General features: G+C 36.2%; 1 protein-coding gene across 1 annotated transcript in view; it reads right to left on the bottom strand.

Annotated features, from left to right (window-relative positions):
* Positions 1 to 606: 606 nt before the first annotated feature.
* LOC119510256 (kinesin family binding protein) overlaps positions 607 to 22278 on the bottom strand; it is a 35161-nt gene continuing 13489 nt past the window's right edge. The window contains exons 3-7 of the mRNA XM_037804475.1: positions 14007 to 14086; positions 13510 to 13693; positions 10393 to 10477; positions 8779 to 8894; positions 607 to 2015 (exon numbers count right to left, since the gene is read on the bottom strand). Of these exons, the coding sequence (XP_037660403.1) occupies positions 1140 to 2015; positions 8779 to 8894; positions 10393 to 10477; positions 13510 to 13693; positions 14007 to 14086 (1341 nt within the window). The 3' untranslated portion in view covers positions 607 to 1139. The remainder of the gene's footprint in view (positions 2016 to 8778; positions 8895 to 10392; positions 10478 to 13509; positions 13694 to 14006; positions 14087 to 22278) is intronic.

Raw genomic sequence — 22278 nt, 5'->3', positions numbered from 1 at the left:
CTATGCATAGAAAAGTGAGAATACCTGACACACAGCACAGTTAATAAATATTAAGTATTGAATGAATTACACATCGCCTACTGTTATACTCAAATATTTTTTTTTCCTGGCAACTTGAGCTCAAAGGAAAAGTAAGTAGACTATCATATATATAAATGTTACAGGACCTCAGAGTTGGATTAACCCTAAAATTTCAAAAGCAAATTAACAGGCAAGCCAATACACAGAGCTATTTTCTATATAACAGCCAATCTTGATTTGTACACTAGATAGGGACTCCACTTCAATTCTGTATTTCTTAATATGACTATCATAATACTAACAATGTTTAATTCTGAGGTACATATCCGTTTTCAACACTGTTTAAAGGTTTATAAATATATTAGGATCTTCTCATAAAAAACCACAATCAATAAGATGTTCTGGCACACAGGAGTAGCTTAATAAATAGTTATTAAATGAATGAGATTTTAATGTCTTCTAACTGTGCAGTGTTACTGAAGAAAGATTCTTCTCTGGTTTTAAATAAGCCAATAGCTTTGATGTGTCAAGAAATAAAACCGATTCTTTAAAGAACAGAAAAACAGAAACAAGTTTTTACTGGTGAAACAAGTCAATTTAATTTATTTCAAAAAGGCCTTTTTTGACCCTTTAACTGAAACAAACCACTTTACAACAGACAAAATAAACATAACTTAGTTTTTAATATTTTCAAAAGGAAAAGATTTACTTGGGAATTTAAGAAAGTAAATATTTTGGAAAGAATAACTACAGGAAGTTACTTTTTCAATTTTAATTTAGTAACAGTCTTGTCTACCAGCATTTTTCCTCATAAAAAGTCCACCAAGTGCTAGCCAACAAAGATCCTACATTTAGAAACTGAGGCAGGAAACTCTGATATTTAAGTATAGGAAACAAACTAAAATACCAATCACATTATTTTAACACAGCAATTTACATAATTAGGTGTAAATTATTAGCTTTACGTTAATTAAGGTCCTAGCAAAAATTCAACTGCTCTCAAGTTCAAATTGCACTCCTATGGCTATAAAGGTTATTATCACAATGATATTGGGCCTGCTTGCCTAAGGAAAAGAATCACTTCAATATTGCACATTTCCTTTCCTTAAAAATAAAGATTAAGTCAGGGCCAACTTGGTTCTGAATCTCTCCATTTTTGTTGGAAGAAGACTCACCATCTCTTTACTAAGTTCTAGTTCAACTTCTATTTCCTGGGCAGCCTCAGGATGTTTTTCACAGTAATCAACGATAAATTTGTAATGTTCCAATGATGTTGCCAGGTTTTCTAGCTCTTTCTTGGGATCTGCGGTGATGATTTTACCATAGAGACGGGCAACGCGAAACTTAGCTAACATAGCAGGGCGAAGAACATCTTCCCCTATGTGCTCAGGAAATACTTTATTTGGGTCTCTCAGGGAGTCTAAGAAGAGCTGGTAGTATTTCAGTGCTGACTTATTAAGATTATTTATTTTTTTTACGATGTGTGAATCAGGATCCCTTAACTTGTCAGCAATGGCAACCTTCAAATCCATCATATCATAGTAAGCATGTGCAATTTCAAACTGAATTTGTCTGTTGACCAACAGATAATACTGAGGATTCAGATCTACAATTAGGGGCTCTAACATGGCTATTCTACGTTTATGCATCTTGCACCGTCTCTCCATGTCAGTTTCAAAGAATGCAAGCACCTTAAACAGGGCACTGTGGTCCTGGACAACTTCAATATGGTCAGTGACATAACCGTCAATCTGAAAGAACTCTTTTGCCTCAAAGACATAGTGCTGACCCAATAAGAAAAGTTCTCTGGCTTCTTCAAAATCTAAAGGTCTCAAATAGCTCACTTTCTCTTCCACTGCAGAAATGGCATCACACAATTCACCGGTTCCAAACTGCACAGCTTTCTTCCTAACATTTTCTTCTTCTTCTAGTTCTTTTTTCCTTAAAGCTCTAAGTTCAGATTGTTTATCAAGATCAAGCTCTCCTATGCTGTCCTGAATGAAAAACAATAAATTATGGTTAAACAGGACACCGATCTCCTGCTGTCAAATAATATTAAGGCAAAGTTAAAAGCAAAGACATGAAAACCCTCTTACTTCCCAACCCTGGTTTAGAGAGGTGTTATAATCATAAAACGTCTTTTAAAACATCTTTTCCCAATCTATTCCAATTATACTAAAAACTCAAGAAAAGTGGGGAAATTATTTAAATAAATAAAATATAAGATGAACTGCCTGATTAGTACTTATCCTATTTGGGGAACTCAAACTCATTTACAGTTACTCCTTCAAAAAGATAAATGCATATGAAAGTAATTTGAGAATTGTGAAACATTATATACATGTAATATATTATCAGTATTCATTCTTGAACATATAATAAGACTGTAATCTACATCCTAAAAGTATTTCATGAGATACCATTATGATGCTTATGCTATGCTAAGTTGTTTAGTGATACATATTACAGAGAAATGCTCTAGGTTTCATAAAGATACTAAGGTAAAGACAAAACTCAATCTACTACTACCTTCGTGAAGTTTTCTCCCCCATCCCAGCCAGGGCAGGGGGTAGAAAAAAAAGGAGCTAAGATGGTTACAAGATAGAGTAAAATCATCCTCCTCTTCCTGGCCAATAAAGTTAAATGTCAGATCCCTCAGTGCTCATCACGAAGGTCTTTTTTTCTCTTCACTTTATACTATCTCTCTAGACCTGCACTGTTTAAAATAGTAGCCACCAGCCATGGGTGGCTACTGAGTATGTGACATTTGACAAGTCCAAACTGAGATGTGTACTCTACGTGTAAAATACACACCAAATTTCAAAGAGTTAGTACAAAAAAGAACGTAAAATTTTTCATTAATTTGTTAATACAGGCATACCTCAGAGATATTATGGGTTCGGTTCCAGATCACCACAATAAAGAGAATATCTCAATAAAGCAAGTCCCATGACTTTTTTGCTTTTCCAGTGCATATAAAAGTTATGTTTAGACTATGCTGTAATCTATTGTGTGTGCAATAGCATTACGTCTAAAAATGCAATGCACTTACCTTAATTTAAAATACCTATTGCTAAAAAATGCTAACCATCATGTAAGCCTTCGGTGAGTCATAATCTTTTTGCAGGCGGAGGGTCTTGCCTCAATGTTGATGGACGCTGACTGATCAGGGTGGTGGTTGCTAAGGGATGGGGGTAGCTACGGCAATTTCCTTAAAAAAGACAACAGTGAAGTCTGTCCCATGGATTGACTTTTCCTTTCAGATTTCTCTGTAGTATGCAATGCCGTTTCATATTATTATTTTACCCAAAGAACTTTCAAAATTGGAGTCAATTCTCTCACACCTTGCCACTGCTTTATCAACTAAGTTTATGGGCTATTCTAAATCCTTTGTTTTCATTTCAACAATGTTTCTAGCATCTTCACCAGGAGCAGATTCTATCTCAAGAAACCACTTTCTTTGTGCATCCGTAAGAAGCAACTCCTCATCCATTGAAGTTTCATCATGAGATTACAGGAACTCAGTCACATCTTCAGGCTCCACTTTTAATTCGTGTTCTCTTTCTATTTCTACCACATCTGCAATTACTTCCTTCACTCAAGTTCTGAACCCCTCAAAGTCATCCATGAAGGTTGGAACCAACTTCTTCCAAGTTCCTATTCATGGTGATATTTTGTCTTCCTCCTGTGAATCATGAATGTCCTTAATGGCATCTAGAATGGTTAATCCTTTCCAGAAGGCTTTCAATTTACTTTGCACAGATCTGTTAGAGGACTCCTATCAGCTTTTCAAAACATACTTCTTAAATAAGACTTAAAAGTTGAAATGACTCCTTGATCCATGGTTTGCAGAATGGATGTTTCATGAAAACAACATTCACCTTGTTGTACATCTCCATCAGATATCTTGGGTGACCGGGTACATTGTCAATGAGCAGTAATATTTTGAAAGGAATCTTTTTTTCCTGAGCAGTAGGTCTTAACAGTGGGCTTAAAATATTCAGTAAACTATGTTGTAAACAGATACACTGTCACCCAGGCTTTGTTGTTTCATTTACAGAGTACACAGTAGATTCAGCATAATTCTTAAAGACCCTAGGATTTTGAGAATTGTAAATGAGCATTGGTTTCAACTTAAAGTAACGCAGCATTAGCCTTTAGAGGGAGTGAGCCTGTGCTTTGAAGCTTCGAGGCCAGGCAGTGATGACTTCTCTTTAGCTATGAAAGTCCTAGATGGCATCTTCTTCCAATAGAAGGCTGTTTCATCTGCACTGGAAATCAGTTGTTTAGGGTAGCCACATATATCAATTATCTTAGCTAAATCTTGTGGATAACTTTCTGCAACTTCTACATTAGCAATTGCTGCTTCACTTTGATGTTATGGACAAGGCTTTGTTCCTTAAACCTATGAACCAACCTCTACTAGCTCCAAACTTTTCTTTGGAAGCTTCCTCACTTCCAGGGCCTTACTCTGGCTTTGGCTTTGGCTTAAGGGAATGTTGTGGTTGGTTTGATCTTCTATCCAGACCACAAAAACTTTCTCCATTCTCCATGTCAGTAATCAGTTGTCTCATTTTCTTATCATTCATGTGTGCACTGAAGCAGTACTTTTAATTTCCTTCAAGAACTTTTCCTTTGCATTCACAACTTGGCTGTTTAGCTCAAGAGGCTTAGTTTTTGGCCTATCTCAGCTTTTGACATACCTTCCTCACTAACTTAACCATTTCTAGCTTTTGATTTAAAGAAAGATGTTTCACTCTTCCTTTCATTTGAAAACAGAGACCAAAGTAGGATTATTAATTGGCCTAAATTCAATATTATTATCTTTCAAGGAATAGGCAAGCCCGAGGAGAGGGAGAGGGGAACGACTGGTAAATGGAGCAGTCAGAACACACACAGCATTTATAGATTAAGTTTGCTAACTTATATGGGTGTGGTTTGCAGCGCCTCAAAACAATTAACAATAGTAACATCAAAAATCACTCATCACATGAATGTGGACCGGGCATCGTGGGACTGAGAGTATCTTCTTGACCAAAAGGGGGATGCAAAATGAGACAAAATAGTTTCAGTGGCTGAGAGATTCCAAATGGAGTCGAGAGGTCACTCTGGTGGACATTCTTATGCACTATATAGATAACACCTCTTAGGCTTTAATGTATTAGAATAGCTAGAAGTAAATACCTGAAACTACCAAACTCCAACCCAGCAGTCTGGACTCCTGAAGACAATTATATAATAATGTAGATTACAAGGGGTGACAGTGTGATTGTGAAGACCTTGTGGATCACACCCCCTTTATTTAGTGTATGGATGAGTGGAGGAATGGGGATAAAAACTAAAGGACAAATGGGGTGGGATGGGGGGATGATTTGGGTGTTCTTTTTTCACTTTTATTTTTTATTCTTGTTCTGGTTCTTTCTGATGTAAGGAAAATGTTCAGAGATAGATTGTGGTGATGAACGCATAACTATGTTATCATACTGTGGACAGTGGATTGTATATCATGGATGATTGTATGGTGTGTGAATGTATTTCAATAAAACTGAATTTAATAGAAAAAAAAAATCACTCATCACAGATCACCATAACAGATGTAATAATAATGAAAAAGTTTGAAATACTGTGAGAATTACCAAAATGTGATACAGAGACCTAAAGAATTATTCATGCTGTTGGAACAATGGCTCAAAGCAGGGTTGCCACAAACCCTCAATTTAAAAAAATGCAGTATCTGCAAAGCACAATGAAGCGAAGCACAATAAAACAAGGTATGCCTGTTTTGGGTTAAGTAAAATATATAATTAAAATTAATTTAGCCTTTTTCTTTTTACCTTTTCTTATATGGCCACTAGAATTTAAATTTAATTTAATTTAATTAAAAATTGCATATGTGCCTGGCATTCTATATCTACTGGACAGCACTACTCTAGACAGGTGATTCCATCCACATCCACGGCAGCAACTGCCATCATGCGAAGATGACTGACAGATCTATAGCTACAGCCCATACTTCTCCTTAAGCTCTAGACCCATGAGTACAATTCCCTATATGATGTCTCCTCTCAGGAGACTCAAAGATACTTCATTCTCAGCATGTCCAAAATGGAATTCCTAATCTTCTTCAGAAACCGGTTCCTACTCTTGTGTTATTTTAGTGAAGGACAGCCCCATCTATCTGGAAGCCAGCAACCTAGGAAGTCATCCTTGATACGTCCCTCTCCTCTCCCCCTAACCCCACACCTCCAATTTATCATCAACTCCTTTATAATTTGCTTCTTAAATACTTCTTGAATCCATTCTTTTTTTCCATCTCCTCTGCCTCACATCCCAGACCAAATTTCCTTCACATCTCATCTGAATTGTTCAGTCTCCTAACTAATGTCCGTCATCCACTCTTGCTTTTTTCAGTTCATTAATCTGCTACCTAAGTGATCTGTCCAAAATCCTGTAAGTCTTCCAACTGCTCTTGGGATAAAGATAACAATTCTTCAAGTTCTCACTTGGTCTACCCCCTTTCTAACTCTAACTTTATTTTACATCACACCCCCCCCTCACTCTGCTCCAGCTTCATTGGCTTTTGTTCCATCCCTTGTAATACCATACACTCTCATCGCATAGAACTTTAAAACATGCTGCTTCCACTCTTTGGAATGGTGCTCCTTCTCTTTTCCACTCTAGTAACTCTTATCCCCACACTTGGCTTCAAATGTTACTTCCTCACTTTACGCCTTCTCATATTACAAGTTTCTCCTTTGTGCCTCTCCACTTATCAAGGTGGCACTTTTACATGAGGTCAAAGACTAGATCTATTTTTGTACATCACAGCAACCCTTGCACCTTGTTGGCATTCAAATGAATACTTAATTGAATAAATGTTCATATGTTTTTAAGCTTGACTTGAACAAGGTTTTTCAGATTAAAAAACAGATGATAAAAGGATGACGTTAAAGTACCAAAAAAGGTCAGATTCCTTGTGGATCACACCCCCTTTATCTAGTGTATGGCTGAGTAGAAAAATGGGGATAAAAGCTAAAGGACAAATGGGGTGGGATGGGGCGATGATTTGGGTGTTCTTTTTCACTTTTATTTTTTATTCTTGTTCTGGTTCTTTCTGATGTAAGGAAAATGTTCAGAGATAGATTGTGGTGATGAATGCATAACTATGTTATCATATTGTGGACAGTGGATTGTATACCATGGATGATTGTACGGTGTGTGAATGTATTTCAATAAAACTGAATTTAATAATAAAAAAAAAAAGGTCAGATTAAGGAAAATCTGAGTACTTGAACAGCAAGACAACTATTTGAGTTTTAACTAATCAGGTGATAAGTTGCAGTGCTCAGGTTGGAAAATATCAACTAAAGAAAGGGTAAGAGTTAAAATACATGGTGCATTGTGCATGACACGATTACTTCAAATGCAGGCCATAAGTCTCTAAATCTTGTTTACTTGCTTGCTGGGCTGCTTTTTCATTTACATACTTTCTAGGTTGCTTTCTTTCACTGACCCACTGTTTTGCTCCCATAGTCCCTATAACACTACTTTTCTCATAGTCATCTTTGCATGACCTGAAGAGAGGTGACAGCTCTTTCTGGCTCCAACTTCTATAGACATAAAACTCTATAGCTCCTCTCCTTACTCAATTTCTTTCCCTTATATGACTCATCTTTACCCTCTATCTCTAAAATACTCTCATCTTTTTAAGACCTATCCTTCTGAGATTGTGAGGTTTGTTTAGTTTTATTTTGTTTAGTCATTTCACAAGGTTCTACACTACTTATTATTAAAAATTATTATACCTTTAATGGGTGCAAATAAAAAAGGCACAACTACTCCTCCAGAAAAAAGTCTCCTATGTATCTATACTTAGGGGTTAGGAACTAAGATTCAGTATGGATTAGTACTAATAACAATAATGATAGTTAATGTTTATTGAGGACTTTTGATATCTCAGGCCATTTGCTGACCTTTTATATATATTAATTTAACCCTTATCACAACACTATTAAGTAGGTACTACTCCATCTTACTTGTGAGGAAATTGAGGCACAGAGAGATTAAGGAAATTGCCACGATCACACAGCTTTAAAGTGGCATTCATACTTAAGCAGTCTGTTCCCAGAGTCCATGCTCCTAACAGTTATCAGTACTGCTTCTGTACTTGAGCTGTTACGTGAGCTATTTCTTAAAAGCCTACCCTTTTAGGGTTTATCAAGTTCATACTGTGTGTAAGATAATCTGTGAAGTATATAGAGATAAGTAAGAAATATGTCCTGCCCTCAGCATACAGTTTAAAAAGAGGTAAAGGAATAAAATAAGAATATGAATAGGGATAATACAAAGAATTTAAGTGATTTATGTAGGGGTCAAAAAAGTTCTATGGAGTTTAAAGGAGGAAGATAATATCTGCGGGGATTAAAGAATTATTCATTCAACAATTGTTCACTGAGAACCTATTATGCCTGTGGATAATAATATATGAATATGATGTGGTCTCCACCTCTCAAGGAGCTCATAATCTAGTCAAAAGAAAGTCTTCAAGGAAGTGATGGTATTTGAGAAAGACCTTGAACGATGAATAAAATTTTAAAAGGTAGAGACAGGAAAGGCAAGAAATAAATATTTAGGAGCATACTGTGCATGCCATGACTAGTAACCACACAGTGACTCCAACAAGCATGATCCCCATTTTAAACTTTTACTTATATCCTGCTCATTTAAGAAAGAAAAAGGCAACTTTGACCGTATTACCTGCATGGAAAGTTGGGCATTCTGCATGAGAGTCAAACAGTATTTGATCCAGCATCTTGCTATCTCCCCTTTTCTTTGATGATAAAGCTCTGGTATTTCTCCTTCAGTTTCAGTAGCTAAAATTACAAATGTGATTTGTCTTACTTAATGGTCATAATTGTAATTTTCAATACATACTGTATTATTTCTTATTTCACTTTTTCCTGACTATAAAAGCAATAGATTCTCACTGAAACAGATGGGAAAAAAAACAAAACAAAACAAAAACTAAAATCTTACTTTTACTAGCTATTATTTTTGCATATTTTTTTCTAGTTTTTTCTTATGTATCTACTATCTGTAGGTAAAAATTAGTCACAATGTATATTCAATTTCGAATCTAGCTTTCCTTATATATTATACTACTAATAATTTACCCATATAATTAAAATCATTTTAAGTTCATCATTATATGCAATTACATAGGGTTCCATACATTATGTAATCATTCTTCTAATAATGGACAGTCATTATTTCCAATTCTTCACCATTACAAACAATTCTAAAAATGAAGATCTCTGTGCATAAATCTGCCTGGATTTTGGATTATTTCCTTAGGAAAGATGCCTAGAAGTGGTATTTACTGGGTCAAAGAGCTTACATAATTTGAAATGTTCTCAATATATACTGCCAAATTACATTCAACAAAGCTCCAATTAACAATGTACAAGGGTTTTTAGTGAAAGCATTCTGAAAACACTGGACAGTATCATTTTTTCCAGCTTCCTGTTTTGAAGAGTAAAACAAAATGTTATTTCACTGTTGTTTTAACTGTTATTAATTTTTTGAACAAGTGCCTTTTAATCAATCTACAATTAATTCAATGTATAAAATATACAAAGGGAAAAAAATGATTTAATTTGATAAAGTAGCTTTCTCTAACTCTTCCTAGCTTCTGCATCCTTCTGATCCACAGTTAAAACAGCCATCTGTATAGAAAATTTGATCTTTCACACTCTAAAATCTCTTAGGTTGGAGACTGTTCAACAATGAGTTACAGAATCAAACAAAAGATAAAGAAAATTGTGAACTTATTCCATAACCTGTTAAATGACTCAAATCTATATGTTAGCTGTGATTTTTAATACTAAATAAAGCAAGCCTGAGGAACTGTTCCAGATGAAAGAAAACTAAAGAGATGTGACAATTAAATGCTATCTGCAATCTCAGACTGGATATTCCTGTACCAGAAAAAAATTTCTATAAAGGATACTATGGGGACAACTGATGAAATAAAAACATGCAATATAGATAAAAAAATTTTATCAATGTTACATTTCCTGAATTTGATAACTGTTCTACGACTATATGAGAAAATATTCTTGTTATTAGGAAATCCACACTGAAGTATTAAAGGATGAAGAAGTCTGAAGTATGCAATCTTCTCTCAAATGGTTCAGAAAGAAAAATAAAATATGATAGCAAATGAGGTAAATATTAAAAACTGATGAATTTAGGAGAAGAGCATTTGGTAGTTCTTTGTTCTGTTCTTATAACTTATCTAAAGTTTAAAATTATTTCAAAACAAAAAGTTTTTTAAAAGCTAGATAATGAAACATGAACACATAAACTTACTGTCTTCTGTGGTTAGGATCTTTCCAGTTTGACCAAAAATGACATTAGCAGCTGATAAACAGTGCCTGGCCTCCATAAAGCATAGCTGATGGGGAAATAAACAGAGTGAATACAACTATTATATAGCCTGATTTGTAATTAATACTTACATAAACAGTCTTACATAGCAAAAGGTATAAAATCAAGTAAAAACCACTACTGAGGAGACCAGGTATAGTTTCTGAATGTTAAGAAGGTATAAAAGACATATTATAGTATAACCTGGCTAAAAAGCTATCTCTAATATTAAAATAACAATGCCTCATTCTCCTAATAACAGTCCAAATGGGCTGAAAGACAACTGCAGATTGAAAGTTAGCTCTCCTCTTGTAATCAGTAAATATATAGGAACAGTCATCATCCTAGACTTGAACTACCTCAGAGAGTCCTTTAGGTTCAGTCTACAGCCAGTATTGTGCATGATAAATTCTTAGACCATTTACATTCTATCAAAGGATTTGAAGATTTAAATGTTATTAAGTTTAGAGACCCCATTTACATTCTACTGTTCAAAAGCAAAAAGGATAAATTCTGAAAGGAAGAGGTTCCTGTCTTCTAAAATCTTTGGAATCTGCATACAAAGAGGCTTCCTACCAAGCTTCGAAGTCAACAGATTTCCACAGACGAACTTTATGGAATTACTTTACCAACATACCTGAACACTCCATAATTCACATATAGCATTGTTAACTTCTCACTTACAGCTCTTATTAATATAAACACTCTGCATTGTCACATAAGTCACAGATACAAAAGTACAAAGAAAAGTACAAAGTTAAAGTCCAACTTTTGGTTGGAAGCCACCTTCATTAAATTGAATTGTCTATATTAGTAATACCTAATTTTTCTAAGAAGACTTAATGGTTGGCTATGATTTTAAACCTCAGTATTAAATATATCTCTCTATTATAGAAAATCCAGAAGCCACTTTGAGAACAGCAAGGCACCCTGTGTAGGTATTAGCCTAGCAACACCTATAGATCAAAATTTTGGTGTTACTTTTTAGGTTTTATTGTATTGGAATAGCTAAAAGTAAATATCTGAAACTACCAAACTCCAACCCAGTAGCCTTGACTCCTGAAAACAACTGCATAACAATGTAGATTACAAGGGGTGACAGTGTGACTGAAAACCTTGTGGATCGCACTCCCTTTATCCAGTGTAAGGATGGATGAGTAGAAAAATGGGGACAACAACTAAATGAAAAATAGGGTGGGATGGTGGGGATGATTTGGGTGTTCTTTTTTATTTTTATTTTTTATTCTTATTCTGATTCTTTTTGGTATAAGGAAAATGTTCAAAAATAGATTGGGGTGGTGAATGCACAAATGCACACCATGGATGATTGCATGGCATGTGAATATATCTCAATAAAACTGAATTTAAAAAAAAATGTTGGTGTTAAACCTTGAAACCAAAAGCAAGATACAGTTTACATAAGAAACATTAATTGTCCCTAAACAATCCATTACCCATTATCATCACTTCAGCTTTGTCCAGTTTGGCTCCCCATGAGCATTCACTGCCTGTGCAGTGCCTTATGCCCTCCAGGTGACTGGTAAATGTGAGTCATTAGCCCTTGCTGGGTAGGGCTCACCATCCTCAGACGAAGATGACAATGATACGAATGAGAAATGCTTTAAAAAAAAACAAAAAACAAACAAACAAACAAAAAAGGTATTTGCAAAGTAACTTAGCTGGCTGTTACCAAATACTGATAAAACATTATGATAAAAAGTAAAAACATGGGGGTGGAAGAGAGGAGTTCATGAAAATTATGGCATGCTCCATATAATAAGTAATGTTTAAGAACTTGAAAATTTTAATTCCATTTTAAATTAATATTTATATATGTTAGAACTATTGATATCTGTGGAGTTTTAAGTGCTAATTAAAATCATGGTGTATATGTAATCTTGAAGTGGCTAAACAGAATGAACAAGAGGCCTCCGAGGACTATAAAAAAGGTATCACAAGCAGTGGCACTAGATAACACTATTTGATGATGACCACAATATGAAACGGAGTCATGAGAGTTAGATTTAAGAGAATTCTTGGATACATGCAGTAGTGCTACATATATGCTTGATCTTAGAGACCAAAGTCTTAGAAGTGATGCTGCAGCCACCACAGCCCTTTCTCTCCTGCTAATAGTTTTTCTGAATGAAATTCTGTAAGACTATACTTTAAACATAGGGCGAATTTACAGAACCAGCACTAACAAAACACTTAGGATAAAGGTCCAGTGGAGGATAAGGTGACAGGTAACCAGACAAAAGAAGGAACTCTGATAAGCAAAGAATAACCAATATTTCAGAGAGCCTTGTGAATTAAATACAAAAAAAAAAAGTAATTTCTATTGTCAAGGTATATTAATAAGGAGTAACAGAAAATCTGCCTGGGAAGGTGGCTTAAAAGGATTTTTAGCATTAGAAACTCTTAAGGACTAAGGGAATAAATGGGCCATTTAAGAGTTATCACCAGCACAGTTCTGATAAATGACTAAGAAACTCAAAATCTGTTGCTATGTAACAGTCTAGAAGAAGTATATATCATAAAGACCCTAAATTAAGCTGAGCAGAGATATTTCCAACACAGGAAAATCATTATAGAGAAGTTAATTCTGAAAAATAACTGAAATGTATCACATGCTTTTATCAAAGCCCACATTTAACAGTCAACTTCCTCAGACCAATTCTCTTAGCTACCAGATTACCATAGAAAAAAAGATAAAGTTATATCTGCACCAAGATAAAAACTGCAATTTAAGGCAACATCTCATTAAAATGAATCAAGATAGCGTGCCTACGTCAAAAAAGAATTGGTCTTAGGTAACATAATTTTAGGAGCTGTCAACACGTAAGATAATGATAAAACCCATGATTTTAAAACTCAAAGGATTAAATCCAAAAAAACAACAAAAACAACAAAATTTTAATATACTGACAAATTGTGCTTATTTTTATGTCCAATTTTATACAATTAAATACAAGCTACCTATTTTTAAAAGATTATATTTTCTAAGTTCTACTGGTTCAATTTGAGTATTTTTGGTACTCTGTTATGATGACTGCTTACCTTATTGATGTAAAATTGTGACAAGGTAGCAGCATTAATAGCCCACTCTATGGGATGGTAGGCATTGTGCTCAAGCTGGCGTTTTAAGGTACTGTGGCAATAATGAGCAGCCTTCTCAAACATTTCCATATGCTGGTAGACTTGAGCCAGGTAATATAGATTATGAGTATAAACCTTCTCAAATCTGTGAAGAAAAAATAATTAACATTTGCATAATAGTTTACAATTTATAAAGAACTTTCATATGTATCTCTCACTTGATCATCCCACCAACCCCTTGAGTTAGATATGGAGAAGTAAGAAAACCGAGCCTCAACTTTAAACAAGGTCCACCTATCTAGTCGGTGGCAACTGGAGGTCTGAATTCATGTCAGAATCCAAATTCCCTACTTAATTTTTAAGTGCCTCAAACAGAAAACACTGTGCTTTTTTGAATAATCATCTTTATCTACACTAGGATGAAATATCTATGAAGGCTGATTTCTGTGCCTACTCACCTTTTTGATCGCTCTTGTTCAGTAAGTTTCTCTTCTTCCGGAAGAAAATGCTCAGTAGGATCAAGAGGAGAACTCCCAATCTATAATTATTAAAGAAAAACAAAAGCTATTTAAAATTTTAAACTACAAACACCAAACGCCCTCTCGTGGCAGAACGAGGGCCTAATACATTTCATTTTTTACTAGCTCACGTTAATGTTACCCAAGAAGTCTTTTTCTCTACCATAAAATCTGAAAAAGTCAAATGAATGAAAGGGGATTGCCCATTAACTCATACTTAAAGCTTTAAATATTGTTGCAGTTAAATTGCAAATACACACACAAAAAATCTATCAATTTGATTTAGAGATGTATAATTCTTTAAGTATTTTGTCTTAATTTTGTCTAGCAAAAAGGGCTCTTTTAAAACCTACATAATATACCCAGAAGATCTGAAAGCAGTGACATGAACAGATATTTGCACACTGATGTTCACAGCAGCATTATTCACAATTGCCAAGAAATGGAAACAATCCAAATGTCCTTCAACAGAGGAGTGCATAAACAAAACATGGTATATACACAAGATGGAACACTATGCAGCAGTAAGAAGGAACGAGGTCGTGAAACGTATGACAACATGGATGAACCCTGAAGACATAATGCTGAGTGAAATAAGCCAGACACAAAGACAGAGATATTGTATGTTACCACTAATGTGAATCCTGTGAAAAATGTAAAATAAATATTTTATATTGTAAAATGTAGCGGATTTAGAGATAGCAACTAGTGAAGGGCAACGATAATCTAATAAGAACAGATAAGCTATTGAGGGTAATCTTAATGTTGCGGGAATGCTCAGGAATGGTAACAGTTTGCAAACTTCTTGGGTATGGTAGGGACATGTTGGAAGGAACACAGTTAATTTAGGTTGTTTGTTTTTCTTAATCCTTTGTTTTGTTTTGTTGAACTGTTTTTTAATTTTTTTAATGCATTTTTTCTCTTTTTTTTATTAGAGAAGTTGTGAGTTTACAGAAAAATCATGCATAAAATGCACCCTATTATTAACACTTTGCAATAGTATGGTACATTTGTTACATCTGATGAAAGCATATTTTTTATAATTGTACTATTAATCATTCTCCATGGATTCACTGTATGTATTGTACATTCTCATGGATTTTTCTTAAAATTATTCAGTAATATATATATACACACAACCTAAAATTTTCCTTTTAACCACATTCAAATATATAACTCAGTGCTGTCAATTACATTCACAATGTTGTGCTACATCAACACCATCCTTTAACAAAACATTTCTATCATTCCAAATAGAAACTCAGTACAATTTAAGAATTAACTCCCTATTTCTTATCCCCACACCATCCTCTGGTAAACTATATTCTAGATTCTAACTCTATCAATTTGCTTATTCTAATTATTTAAAGGTGAGATCATACAATATTTCTCCTTTTGTGTCTGGTTTATTTCACTCACCATGATGTCTTCCAGGTTTATCCATGTTGTCACATGAATCAAACTTCATTCCTTGTTAATGCTGAATAATATTCCGTTGTGTGTATATACCACATTTGGTTTACACATTCATTAGTTGATGGACCTTGGAATGCTTCCATCCATCTTTTGGCAGTTGTGAATAATGCCACATGAATGTTGATGTGCAAATACCTATTCAAGTCCCTGTTATCAAATCTTTTGACTAAATACCTAGAAGCAGGATTGCTGGGTCATATGGTGTGCTGGTTTGAATGTACTGTGTCCACCAAAATGCCATTATCTTTGATGTAGTCTTGTGTCGGCAGATGTATCAGTGTTGATTAGACTGTAATTCTTTGAGTGTTTCCATGGAGATGCGACCCACCCAGCTGTGTTAATTTAGGTTGTTTATCGTAATCCTTTGTTTTGTTTTGTTTGAACTGTTTTTTAATTTTTTGATAAAGTAAAAAAAAGCTATTGCATTAAAAATATTAGCTTCAATGTAGTTATTTTAGGTTATTTGGTCTTTCTTATATCTTTGATTACTGTTTGTTAATTTTCTTGAGATATGGTAGGCACATGTTAGAAGCAATGTAGTTATTTTAGATTATTTGTTTTTCTTATTCCTTTGTTTGGATATGGTTTATTAATTTTCTTGGGGTATGGTAGGAACATGTTGGAAGCAAAGTAGTTATTTTAGGTTATTTGTTTTTCTTAATCTGTTGCTTTGTTTTGTTTGAAATGTTGCAGGTTTTTTGTTGTTTTAATTTTTTGATAAAGTTAAAAAAAAAAATTAAAATTAAAAAAAAATTCACCAAGCCAAAATAAATAAAACCTACATAAGCATAACAAATAGGAAAAAGGTACACATCCTTAGAGTAATATTGTTCTAAACTGACCAATAATGAAAATCAAATCAAAGTTTTGAGTATTTATTCTAATGGTTTTTTTTTTACCCTAAAGGAAACAAGAAAAGTTTATAGTTTACCGCCTTTCAATACTGGGACAGTAAAAACAGAGATTCCATTGTTTATGAATTCATCTCACCTGAAGTCTTCCAAAAGAACAGAATTGTTTAATCTCTGCCTCATTCTACTTCTATGAGGATGGACCCATCTACAAGCCCACCCTTGCTTTAAACTGAATTCATTTAACTCCAAATAGCAACCATGTTTTCTATTAAAAAATGTGATCTTACATTCTAGATGCAAAGACTGAAAGCATCACAGCTTGGGCTCTTAGAATGCACAAAAAGTAAAAACCACTAAGACATTCCACAACAGGTAAGTAATTCTTCAGAGACGTCCTCAATGATCCTGAGGGCTGTTTAAGCACTTACGCCTGTATGGATGAAGGGAATTAATCAAGGTATTATTTTATGTACATACTTCACTGTAATGACTGTCACACTTCATAGGGAACACTAATAGTCAAATCAGCCTCTTAACTAAAATAGAGGTATACTAAGTACAAAGTTGTTTCTACACTAATACCAGTTTTAAATGAAATACCATAGGTGCTTGGTAGCCTCACATTTTAAAGGAACAATTGCTTGTACAAGAGCACGAGCTTAAAAGCATGGAAGGAGACTAACATTTCAAGTTAGCTTTGTGGTGCTCTGCTCCTCAGGTTCTTTGTAGGGGAAGAGGAAAGGGTCAGTTATAACGCCAAGGTACAAGAGCCATGAATTTAAAATTCTCCAAATTGGAGATATATTCCTTAGAAAAAAGTGTTAGAGGCCTATAAGACACATATTCTAAATGCACATTCTAAAATTCCTTGTGGGTGTCATCTTGACTTGCTCCAAGCTTATCCTCAAGGGGAAGGAGCTTATTGTGGTATGGACCATATTTTACTCAAGTTACAGATGGGAGAGTCTTCTCTACATTACCCGGCCCTTAGAGGAGCACCTCACACTAGTGTTTTAGACTAAGTTCACCTCCTCAGTGAGGCAGTAGATTCTAGTGGATAGGAGTAGGCATCCTGGAGCCAGATCACATGGGTTGGAATCCCAGCTCCACCACCTACTAGTGTATATTCTTGGGCAGGTCACTTAATCTCTTAAGCTTCTGTTTCTTATGGTACCTATCTCAGAAGGTTGTTATGAAGATTAAATGAGTTAATATTTGTAAATCATTATAACAGAGGCTGGCACACAGTAATAGGCACTTTAAGTATTTGTTACATAAATGAAAAATCCCTCTGACTTGTAAGATTTTGTCTTTTAGTCCCCCACAAAACCTAAGAATGAATATCTCTTCATAACTGTGGCATACATTTCCTTCTTTATTCTTCTTATTCTGTATTTGAGCAATTTTATGAAGAAAACAAAATCCCTTTATCTTAATAACTAACTTGGAAGGCACCATGATATAGTGGGGTCAGAAAAATCAGATTTAAATCCTGATTCTACCAGTAAACTATACTATATGTTAACCTCGCTGAATCACAAACTCCTTATTGGTAGACAGAAATAACAGTACCTACTTCATAGAGTTGCGAGAATAAAATGTAACCTGTTCCCGCCTCAATCAAGATGGCGGAGTGAGATGATTCAGGGCTCTGTTCTTCCAAAGAGGCTTAGTACAACAGCAAGAAATGGCAGAAACATCTTTCTAAAAGCTCCAGAAAAGAGTTAAAGGATTGCAGTAACAGGACAAACACTGAATCAAGAAAAAGGCTACTTAAAAGTAGCAGGACCTCCTGGCACCCTGGCTGGCCCCTCCCCATCAGGGCTCCCAGTGAAGATGCCTGGTTCCAGTTCTGAAGGGAGCACCGTAACTCTCGTGCACATACTGGGAGCATGGATGTCTGGCCCAATGTGTCTGGTGGTGGCGTGAGGGACTCGCTGTCACAGAACCTGCCCTGCATATAGAAGGCAAGTCACAGAACTCGCCTACAGAATGCTGCGGGAGAGCAGTCAAGTCATGCTGCCTGGAGCAAGGGATTGCTGGCTGTAGGACACACAGTACAGTGCCCAGTGTTGTGAGTAAACTGTTTCCTAGGGAAAGTGGACATCCTGAACCATGTAAACAGGGGAATTCCTAGAGCAACATGCACTTGCCTAAAATTAGAGGACTGTGCAGAAAGGACCAGGGAGGCCCTATGCTTTAGCCTGGAGCTATTCTCTCAACTCTTTTGAATGGATAAGCCCTGAAGGAGAGCACTGGCACAGGTGAATCTGCAAAGACTGGGAAAGGTGTTTAATTTCTTTCTCACTTTTTTTTTGTTGTTGCTAGCCCCTGGCATTCAAAGAAAGTGCTGTCATAACACTAGCTGCATATAAGCTTAAAGAATAGATGCCTCAGAGTACAATGTTCAGTGACAACACAATAAAGTATCAAAGTGTCAACAAAAGATTATAAAACAGACAAAGAAAGAGGAAACAATGACCCAGGCAAAGAAAAATATTAAAGCATAAGAAACCATCAGTGAAAAGGATCAGACCTGGAACATACCAGACAAAGACTTTTCAAAAATGGCCCCAAATATGGGCAAAGAGCTAAAGGAAAGCATGGACTAAGAATTAAAGGAAAACAAGAAAACAAGAAATGAACACAAGGAGAATATCAACACAGACATGGAAATTATGAGCAGGAAACAGAGCTGAAGACCACAATATCAAAAATTGAAAATTCCCTAGAGGATTTCAACAGCAGATCAGAGCTGGCAGAAGAACTTGAAAATAAGACTACTGAAATAATTCAGTCTGAGCAGGAAGAAGAAAGAATGAAGAAAAGTGAACAGAGACTGAGGAATTTGAGGAACACCATCAAGAGTACTAATATATGCATTGTGGGAATTCCAGGAGAAGAAAAAGAGAGAGCTACAGAGAGAATACTCAAAGAAATACTGGCTGAAAACTTCAGAAATCTAAAGAAAGACACATCAACAAACTCCATACAGGTTAAACTCAAAGAGACCCGACTGCAGCACATTACAATCAAATTGTCAAATACCTAAGATAAAGAGAGAATTCTGAAAGCCTCAAGAGAGAAGTAATGTGTCACATATAAAGGAACCTCAATAAGATAAATGTCAATTTCTCATAGGAGACCATGGAGGCAAGACGGCAGTAGGGAAGACATATTTAGAGTACTGAAGGCAAAAAAATGCCACACAAGAATTCTATATCCAGCAAAACTGTCTTAAAAAATGAGGGTGACGAGATCGGGTGCATTCAGGGTGGTATGGCTGTGGGATAGGACTCCCGGGGATGAATCTGGACCCAGCATTGTGGGACTGAGAACATCTTCTTGACCAAAAGGGGTATGCGAAATGAAACGAAATAAAGTTTCACTGGCTGGGAGATTTCAAATGGAGTTGAGAGGTCACTTGGGTAGACATTCTTATGCACTATACAGATAACCCTTTTTAGGTTTTAATGCACTGGAACAGCTAGAAGTAAATACGTGAAACTATCAAACTCCAACCCAACAGCCTTGACTCTTGAAGACGACTGTGTAGCAATGTCGCTTACAAGGGCTAACAATGTGATTGTGAAAGCCTTGTGGCTAACACTCCCTTTATCCAGTGTATGGATGGATGAGGAGAAAAATGGGGACAAAAACTAAATGAAAATAGGGTGGGGGGGGATGATTTGGGTATTCTTATTTTCACTTTTTCTGGTACAAGAAAAATGTTCAAAAAATAGATTGGGGTGATGAATGCACAACTATATGATGGTGCCGTGAACAACTGATTGTACACTTTGGATGACTGTATAGTATGTGAATATATTTCAATAAAACTGAATTTAAAAAAAAAAAAAAGAGGGAGAAAAGATGGTGGAGTAGGTGAGGCAGAACGGGCTTCTCCTCCGTCAGAGTAACTAGAAAGGGGCCAGAGGACACCAGGGACCATGGTTCCAGGGTGTGACCGGCCATAAAGGGTCCCCCACAGTATGTGGGGGGACACCTATAAAAACAGAGGAGAGTTGGTGGCTCAAGGGACCTGGTGAGTTTGTTCCCTGTCCCAACTGCCACCCCACTCACCCCCACCCCCAACCCCACCCCAGGCCAGCAGCAGCAAAACTACCACCAGACAAAGGAGTGAGCAGTGGCTCTCCACTCCCATCCACCTATCTTGACAGTTTGCCGGGAGGTGATCCTCCACAGTCAGACAGCAGGGAGCTCCCGTGAAGGAATCTGGCAGGCAGCAATTGCTCTCCCCCATGGAAGTGGGGGGAGGAAGGGGTGCAATGGCAAAAAGCCGGAAAGGAAGAGGTGCCATACTGGTGACTGGGAGCCCCTCCCACACCCCAGAGACTCGCAGGTGCAAAACAGGCAAAGAACCAGCAGGAAGGGCCTATATCACACCTGCGGGGTGCCCTTGATCATGCTCCCTGCCTACCTGCTCATGGCCCACATTGCAGCACCAGGACAGGGATTCCCGAGGGCACAAAGAGATCTGGTGCAATGACTGGTTCCCCGCCTGGTTTGGATTCCGCCCACCCCACAGGAGAAGTTTGGGGAAGACCTATTTGAGAGCACCACCTGCTGGTAGGTAAGGAAAACTGCACTCCAGCAAGCTGTGCCTCACGAGTGCCACCTGTTGGAAGGGTTTGGAAACTACACCCCAGCAAACCAAATTATATATAAATGCTCAAATAACTCTGCATTTCCCAAAATAACCCTATCAAGACAAGCAAATGCCCCAAAGCCAGCAGAAAATTACAAAGCACTTTAAGGATAGAGAAGATATGGCAAGCCAGATGAACAAATTAAAAAGCCAGAAGAGACACCAAATTTGGAGCAATTAATCAAAGAAGTACACACAAACATCAATACTATAGCTCAGGATAAAAAGAACATGAAGGAGACCCTAGAAGAGCACAAAAAAGAATCTGCAAGAGTACATAAAAAAGAGTGGCTCTTATGGAAATAAAAGATACTATTGATCAAATTAAAATATTCTTGAGACACATAACACCAGATTTGAAGAAGCAGAGGAATGAATTAGCAACCTTGAGGATACTTGATGGAAAGTGAAAGCACAAAAGAATGAATGGTGAAAAAAATCAAAAAATTTCAAATGGATCTCAGGGAAATGATGGACAACACGAAGCACACAAATACAAGAACCACTGGTGTTCCAGAAGGGGAAAAGAAAAGGGCTAGGAAGGGTATTCAAAGAAATTATTGGGGAAAACTTCCCAACCCTTCTAAATGACATAAATATGCAAATTAAAGATGCTCAAAAACTCCAAATAGAATAAATCCAAATAAACCTACTCCGAGACATAAACTGATTAGACTGTCAAATGCTGAAGAGAAGGAGAAACTTCTGAAAGCAGCAAGAGAGAAGCGATTCACCACATACAAGGGAAACAACGTAAGACTAAGTACTGATTATTCAGCAGGCACCATGGAGGTGAGAAGGCAGTGGTATGACATATTTCAGATTCTGAAAAAGAAAAATTGCCAGCCAAGAATTCTTTATCCAGCAAAGCTCTCCTTCAAAATTGAGGGAGATTAAAATTTTCCCAAACAAATGCTGAGAGAATTTGTTAACAAGAGACCTGTCCTGCAAGAAATACTAAAGGGAGCTCTACCAACTGAGAAAAAAAGAAAGGAGAGAGAGGTCTGGAGAAGAGCACAGAAGAGGTCTGGAGAAGAGTTATCAGTAAGGGTAACTTAAAGGCAAAAAAGAAAGAGGGAAAAAAATAGCTCTAACAATTAAACACCAAAGGATACAATGGCTGGTTCAAGAACTCCCTTCACAGTAATAACTTTGAATGTAAATGGATTAAACTCTCCAATTAAAAGATACAAACTGGTAGAACAGATTTAAA

The sequence above is a fragment of the Choloepus didactylus genome, chromosome 15 (genome assembly GCF_015220235.1).
Source record: "Choloepus didactylus isolate mChoDid1 chromosome 15, mChoDid1.pri, whole genome shotgun sequence".
NCBI classification, from domain to species: domain Eukaryota; kingdom Metazoa; phylum Chordata; class Mammalia; order Pilosa; family Megalonychidae; genus Choloepus; species Choloepus didactylus.
The sequence above is the reverse complement of the archived record's forward strand: the minus strand, read 5'-3'. Positions and strand labels throughout refer to the sequence as shown.